This window comes from Panicum virgatum, chromosome 2K (assembly GCF_016808335.1).
Source record: "Panicum virgatum strain AP13 chromosome 2K, P.virgatum_v5, whole genome shotgun sequence".
Classification (NCBI taxonomy): Eukaryota; Viridiplantae; Streptophyta; class Magnoliopsida; order Poales; family Poaceae; genus Panicum; species Panicum virgatum.
Genome location: NC_053137.1, coordinates 29,885,742 through 29,893,657, shown reverse-complemented (window position 1 = coordinate 29,893,657; position 7,916 = coordinate 29,885,742). Strand labels below are relative to the sequence as shown.

At 43.9% G+C, this 7,916-nt stretch overlaps 1 protein-coding gene across 1 annotated transcript; it reads right to left on the bottom strand.

The window, feature by feature from the left end:
- Positions 1-2,885: 2,885 nt before the first annotated feature.
- Positions 2,886-4,676, bottom strand: LOC120695221 (ATP-dependent DNA helicase PIF1-like). The gene is made up of 3 exons (XM_039978517.1): positions 4,649-4,676; positions 4,468-4,563; positions 2,886-3,607 (listed from the first exon to the last, which is right to left on the bottom strand). The coding sequence occupies exons 1-3, from the start codon at positions 4,674-4,676 to the stop codon at positions 2,886-2,888; spliced, it is 846 nt and encodes a 281-aa protein (XP_039834451.1).
- Positions 4,677-7,916: the final 3,240 nt, after the last annotated feature.

Here is a 7,916-nt window from a genome sequence, read left to right as displayed (position 1 = left end):
CTAGTATTCAAACAATAGGTACCTAGGATTATGCATCTAAGGTTTTCAATCAACTCCAATAACTTAAATGCACAAGTAAAAGTAACTATAAGTTGTATAATTTAAAATAATATGATTATGCACCGGGGCTTGCCTGGAGTATTGTTTATAAAGTCAGTGGACTTGGGTTCTTCCGAATCAGATTTCGGGGTTTCAGTTAATTCAACAACTTCGGCCGGAGCTTTGGAGAAATCCTCGTCTGGTTTCTGAATGATCTCGTATGTTCCGTCTGCTAGTGAGTTCGTTTCTATATGCAATGCAATATTTGAAAATTAGTGAAGTGATTGAGTATAGCTTTCCTTCACTAAAGAGTTAAAAATCACTTAAAAGTACTACTTTATTGGGTAAAGGTTTATAGAGTAAAAAGGAATATAAAGAATTCCATGAAAAAGGGGTTTTTATTTTGACAAAATAAACCACATAAAGGTTTTTAAATAAATCTTTTAAGATATAAAAAATATATAGAGAAGAAAATTTTAAAAGCAAGTATTAAAGTCCATTGATGAGTTTTGAAATTTTTTGTAAAACTTGACATGTGTCAAAGGACACATAGTTCAAAGCTCATTTGAAACATGGCTCTAAAATAAAAGTTATAAACAAAAAGAGCCATATTCTAATCCTATTTTTAGAATTAAATACACAAAGATTTAGCAAAACTTCATAACATCAAACTTGTAAAGCTAATTACAAGGAGAACAACAAAATTGCTTTGGCATTTTTTAATTTTCTACATTTTTCTAGGAATTTTTGAAGTTCACTGCAAAAAGAATAAAAGGATAAATGTCTTTTTGCAGAAAGGACCCTGAAGGTTTTTGAATCAAAGCAATTGGGTCCCTGGGTCGAGTCAGAGGTGAGGAGGGAGTTGACCGGCCGGATTCCGGCGATGGCGATCGCCGACGGCGAGGGTCGAGTGGCCAGAGAGCAAGAGGAGGATGTGGCGCACCTGTTGGAGGGTTCTAGAGGGAGGATTGAAGGCCGGAGGGTGCTCGTCGCCGGTGGACAGGGCACGGCGGCGGAAGGGATCGACGATGGTGGTGCTCTGGCAAGGGATGGGCAGAATCAAACGGCGGGTGAGCTTCACAGGGTCACGGTGAATCTTTCAAGGGGGTCAGGGTGCCGGGGAGGAGCTGTGGCGGCAGATCGGCAGTGGACCAAGGTCGCCGGAATTGGGAAAAGGGGGCGTGACGGTATACGCCGGTGACGAGGCTCAGTCGGGCTTTATATAGGCCACAGGTGGGGAGATAAGCGAGAGAGGAAGCTCCAGGGGGGCGAAATTGATGAGGAAAAGGTGAACTTGGTGGCGGCGCAGGCTTCTCCATGGGCGCCGGCGAGGTGGCGTGCAGAGGGGCCTTCGGGGCGGCATGGCACGAGCCTAATGTGCCAGGCAGAGGCGGTTCTAGGGCGGCGGGGTTCTTGCGCGCGGCACGTGGAGTGGCGAGGCGACTCGGGGAGGAGTTCCAGCGGCGGTTGGGCTCGCCGGAAAGGGAAGCTAGGGGCGGCGACTCGGCGGCGCGGCGTGGCGAGCTCGCGCGAGGCCAGCAGAGGGGAGGGTGGGGCCAGGGGGATGCTAGGGAGGGCAGGGGACCTAATGAAAATTGTTCAGTTTTCCAAGACCTACAACTTTCATGTTGTGCTAATTTTCACTAGGTCAAAGGATTTTGAAATATTTTGAAAAGTTTGAAAGAACTCTATTTAAAGAAGGAAAAATACTTTTTGATTGCAAATTCATCACAGTTTTGAACTTAAATGCAATAAAGCTGCCAAAATCATGATTACTTGCATTTTTCAAGAAAACCTTTCAACATTTTGAAATTACTCCCTAAGTTAAAACTTTTTTTGCAAAAAGGGGCTAGTAATTTTGTATAATTACAAATATGCCCTTAATTTGTATTGAAAATTTTTGACTATCAAACAAGCTAAACACACAATTGCTCATATCACCTTATGTTCTAATAGCTAGACACTTGAGGTGTCACACGTTCCCCCCAGTCAACTACCTGTGGAGTTTGGAGTATCCGCGACTAGAATAAATGCGAACTGAAACGCTTATTTATTTATATTAATGACTTTCTGCTTGGTTTGTAATAAATTTAACTTCGGTATTTATGACATTGCTACTGTTATTCACTATTATCGTCATATGTGTGTAATTTGATCCTGGCGCACATATGATTATTTGCTCAGTTTTATTCCTTCAAAACTGGGTGTGACAACTCATGAACTATTTTGTAGTCTTTGAGCATTATATATATGACTGATGTTATATTAATAAGTTTGAGAAAAATAAATATATAACTTCCTTTTCTGAAGGATTGTTGGCAAAACTGTAACAAGCAGGTAACATTCATCATCCACACTGAAGATACAGTTAGGCTAAGCATCATTTAGTTGCCCAGGTACAAGACCTTATATGACTGGAGTGAAAAGGACCAGTGGATGGGACTTGTCCCGAGAGGTTGTCATGATAGTTATATATACTTGCAACAAATAACTAAATCATCAAGAGTACAGTAGTAGTGTACTCTGAATTTCACAAACCACCGTGAATATTTATAACAGCATAGAAGACCAGGGTCCATGTATGAAAAAAACAAAAAAAAACAAGGTTATGTAAATACAAAAGGCTGTGGCAGAATATAGATCCATGGTTCCTTCCATGCTGGTGTTCCTTCCACTATGAAATGTTAAGTTAGCAGGATCAGCTATTCTTGTCCTACAAAAGAATACAAGAGAACAAAACAAATTATCAACTTCGAGCTGTACTGTAGTCCAATAGAAATCTTGAAAAAATATTGTCCAACACAAAATACGAACAACAGGTAAACTTAGATGATACTCACCCATGATCACCAGTTCAGGACATCCTTGTAGACTATATTCTTGGTGCTCTTCCCAGTGGGGTCTAATTCTTTTTTTGGTTTAGCCAAAATCCTTATAGTAGCTCTTGATACACCCCTTGACAATGCAACATAAAGCTGTCCATGTGAGAACACAGGCTTAGGAAGGTAAATCCCAACATTAGGGATGGTTTGTCCATGAGATTTATTGATAGTCATGGCAAAACTGAGGCGTACTGGGAATTGTTTTCTCTTTAACTTGAAAGGTAGTGACATATCATCGGAGGGAGCCATAGGGATCCTTGGTATGAACACCCTTTTCCCTACATGCTGTCCACCAACAATATGGGCATCAATTGCATTAGCTTGCAATGCTCTCACGATAAGTCTCGTTCCATTGCACAACCCGTTGTTTGGATCAAGATTGCGAAGAAGGATCACAGGACAGTTGATTTTGAGCTTCAATTCGTGTGGGGGGAGGCCATTTGGAGTGATTGAGTTCAAAAATTCAATTGGGTAGTGATTATGTGAATCATCATCTATGGAGTCGAAGCTGTAGAAAACAGTTGCCTCCCCTAGAAAATTATCAATCATCATTGCGTTCAGCTTGTCAACATGCTCATTTTTTGTTGACAGAATTGCACAGGTGCTCATATAAGATGCTGATGTTGCATTTTCTTTGAGTGATGGGAATATGTGTTCAATGAGTGTTTGAACTGCAACCTCCGTGTCTGTATAACCGATGATAATGTCATTAGGGAAGCGAACATAATCATCTCAAATGGTTTCCTCAGTTCCATTTCCAATTTGAAGCAGGTATTCCAAAAACCACGGCCGGACTGTATGTTACGTGACAATCTAATCTTCCTTATATTTTCCCACAAATAAGATCTTTGCAATATAGCCTCAGTTATCTGTGCTCTTGTCCCACGTGTCACGACAGGAAGGACCTGTCTAAAATCTCCACCAAATACCATAACCTTTCCTCCAAATGGCAATGGAGATTCCATAATATCTTGAAGGGACCCATCAAATATCTCGACCGCTTGACATTTTTTCATTGCAACTTCGTCCCATATAGTCAAGGATACTTGGCGAAGCAACTCTGCGGTGCCACTTTGCTTTGTGAAGTTGCACATGGAATTGTCTCCAACTTTAATTGGGATTTTAAACCTTGAGTGTGCAGTGCGTCCACCGGGCAATAAAGATGCTGCTATACCTGAAGTGGCAGTTGCAATGGCTATCATACCTTCTGATCTGACTTTTGCAAGAAGTGCCTTGTAAAGGAATGTCTTACCTGTGCCTCCTGAACCATCTATGAAAAATACTTGGACTTTTCGATCGATGACATGACATATGATTTCATCAAATCCTGTATGCCAATTTTGGTGCCTCACCTGGTATAGTTCAGCCCTAATTAGTTTTTGGTGTTTGGGATTAGAATACCTATCAAGCCTCATGGACTCCATTTTAATATACATGTCCACTTTCCATTGTTGGAAAAGGTGCCCTCCGAATAGTAAGACGTTAAAAATCCCTCTTCGAATTTGTAGTTTGAATGCACACCACTCCCTTAGTGTAACATATATACGTTGTTGAGTTGCCTCAGCAACCCTACTGATGAAATCTGCTTCCTGTATGTCATCATTGCCTCCATCTAATTGATTCTCAGCATCATGTGTATCATCTGCAGAAATGAATAATAATCATCATTACATTGGCACATTATTATAAAACTCAAGAGTACCTTAAATATTTGAGGCTATACACACCATGATTTGAATAAGTGGTGTTGTCCATGGGTTGGACATTAGAAAGAGCTGGGGTTTCTGGTTTCTGAACTGTAGTTGTATCACTGTATGGTTGTTGGTACTTTGTAACATCACGAATAAAATCCGCAAGCGCACGGATACCGCTATAGCATTTTACCCGGGAGTATATCGGAGTGTCATTTATATTTCTGCAGGGAAGGCGGAGAATGAAGAGATATAGACTAGTTGATGAACTTTATGTAGATTGGATATTTTCATGTATAAGCAGGATATTCTCATGTACAAACTACCCTCTGGATAAATAAATAAATAAAACAAAAGAAAAGATACTCTAGGCCGGGAGCAAAGCAGAAGTTAGAGCTTGAGTCAACTATGCTAGGCTAGCTATATCTATACCATCTTATGGTTAGATCGTCAGAGATTAAACTACACAACAGGGAGACCGCTATCGAAGCAATGGGAGGAGCCCGTACACCCCGGCGGCTTTATGCACCTCCTACCCCCCATACCGAACATGGAGGATTACTAGGACTCGAACAGGGCTGTCACTACCTGTCGGCTACCTCTACAAACTGTGGGTATAGTTGACATCCAGTAACTCTTAGTTAATCTAGACACCATGTCTACACTAGTAAGCGATACTCTAGTGTCCCGCGCTGAGCCCCCACCCTCCGAATGGACAAACATCACACTAGAGCAAACATACGAATACTGGAGAAGTTGATAGAGTTCTAAGCACGATATGTTAACCATCGCAAGCACAGGGCGATCATGCAATGCAAGCATTGAACAATAATGCAACCAGATCAAGAAGTATATATCTGATAACTCAGAACATACTTCAAGCAGATATCGGTAACCATAGTCTAATTCTATTACAAACAACCGAATATTACAAGAGAGAGCTAGAGATGAACCCATACCAGAACTCTCGAGCAACTCTAGCGACTCGAAGACTCCTAGTCTTCTCCAAAACTCCACTAAGCCAAAAGACTAAGCAAGAGGTGAGTGAGGTGTGGGGTGTGTGTGTGTTCTCATTCTCTACCCCCTCCTTGTATTTATAGCAAGGAGCCACGGGTGAGAAGCTGCCATTCCTTGGTGAACCGCCATTGGGAGCCAATGAGATGTCGCCACGTGTCTGTATTAAGGCGGTGGGGCCCACGGGCCAATCGGCTGACCAGGCAGGTCGGCCAGTGGCGCCAACCGCCCCCAACCTCCACTGGTGGGCTGTCCTGGGCTGCCATGTCTGGTCCATGTTGGTCTTGGCCTATCTTGGCTTGTCTGAACTGGGTTCTTGGGCTACACTTGGTCCATATGAACCTGAATCGTCGCTTTGATAGTTTCTATAATTTTATGTCGGGCCAAAGTGTGCTTGCAACCTACATATTAGCTCAAAAATACAACTTGCATTTTCAAGAAGGTGAAGTGTGGTTTAGGGACTTTATTGGATAAAGATGCGTATAAGAAATGCAAACTCTCATGATTTTCTGATTAAGTTGACGCCTGAAAATGGTCGTTAGTGAGCGTGAACAGTGGGCCCAGGAAGAAACCCACAAACCAAAAGGGAAGGTCGGTGGGCCCCCTAGGAGGCCGGCCGACCACCCTGGTCGGCCGAGCAGCCCATGGGCCCCACCGACTTAACCTTGCCACGTGGAGGAAGCTCATTGGATGCCTATGTCGATTTGGAGAGGATCAGCTGCAGAATGGACTCCCCTTGGCCGAGGCTCCCTCCTATAAATATAGAGGGGGTGGAGAAATGAAACACACACACCCACCCCACACAACACACCACACCACTCAACACAACTCAACTCACCTTTCTCCCTTAGAGCTTGAGGCCTTCATCCTAGATGCTTAGGTAGTCTAGGAGGTGTAGAAGAAGAGGAGGAGAGTGAGAAGGAGTCGGGGGAAGTGCCGGGTCTGTCGGCACTCTTCTCCGCTTGTACCTCGACGGATGCTTATTCGGTTGTAAGTATTCGAGACTTTCTTATTTAGAATTAGAGTTTAGATCGCAAGTTATCATATCTGCCTTATATTAGTTGATGTGTATGCTTAGAGAGAAGCATTTGATCTTAGCTTAAGACCCCGGATAGAAATGGGTAGTCTTGGCCAGGGCTAAGGTTAGTAGGAAAAGGCGTAGACGTGGTGTCTAGGCTAGACTATACCACTCAGTTGCCCGATAGTCCCACAGTTTGTAGAGGTAGCCGGCAGGTGGTGATAGCCCTATTCGAGCCCTAGTAATCCTCCATGTTCGGATATTGGATAGAGCACGTATTACTGGAGCTATCGGCTTGTATAAGCTGGTTGAAACCAGTAGCTCGAAGTATAACGGCGACGTGATCTCTTCTTCTAGGTATAGATTCTAGATCTTAGAAAGTCCTCTCTTCTATCTTTTCTACACCGGCGTGTGTGTCCTTGGATGAGTCTGAACCTGTAGATAGTGCACTCATATTCCCCAGTGGATATGATACCCTGAAATACTCTTGGGTGAAAACTACAGCGGTATCCGTCCGCCTGCGGATTTTAGTCATGACGTTACAAAGTACCAACAGTAACCTAAGTTCAGAGCAAAGCAACCACAATTTTGTTGAAAAGCAGTCCAGAGTGCTGAAACACTGTGAGACCAGACCATACAGTAATCCATAGCAAAAGGTACCCATAGAGAATAAAAATGTTACTTTTTCTTACTCCCCCTCCCCCCTCTCTCTCTGTCCTGACCTTGTTCGACTGGTTGTGTATGGTGGTTGGTACTGATTTGTTGTGAGACAAAAGTACTTCTTCCTGGCTGGTGACTAATGACTGGTTGCTGACACGAGGGCAAATACAGACTCACTATAGGCTCCATAGAGGAGGAGGATGAGGGGAAGGATTGTGCAAAGAGGATGGATTTTGCATACCTGGACCGACCATGGTCAATCATTGGGGTAGCTGCTCGTCGAAGGTATTGGCCTATGGAGGGAGCAGCTATAGTGTAGAGGTAGTGGCCGACGGTGAAGCAGATCCAATGCACAGGTACTGGCCGATGGCGAAGTTGATCCGGTGCGGAGGTAGTGGACGACGGGGGAGCAGCTCCGGTGCGGAGGTAGTGGTCGACGGGGAAGCAGCCCCGGTGCGGAGGTAGTGGAGGACGGGGAAGCAGCTCCGGTGCGATGGTAGTAGCCAACGGGAAAGCAGCTCTGGTGTAGAGGTAGTGGCCGACGGGGAAGTAGCTCCGGTGCGGAGGTAGTGGACGACGGGGAAGCAGATCTGGTGCGGAGGCAGTGGAAGG

Excerpts from the sequence above, each read along its gene's own strand:
- LOC120695221 (XM_039978517.1), bottom strand. The coding sequence starts at position 4,676 with ATGGACAACACCACTTATTCAAATCATG. Across the intron at positions 4,564-4,648 it reads CACCACTTATTCAAATCATG|ATGATACACATGATGCTGAG; the intron begins GTGTGTATAGCC and ends TCATTTCTGCAG. Across the intron at positions 3,608-4,467 it reads TGCTGAGGCAACTCAACAAC|ACACGGAGGTTGCAGTTCAA; the intron begins GTATATATGTTA and ends TCGGTTATACAG.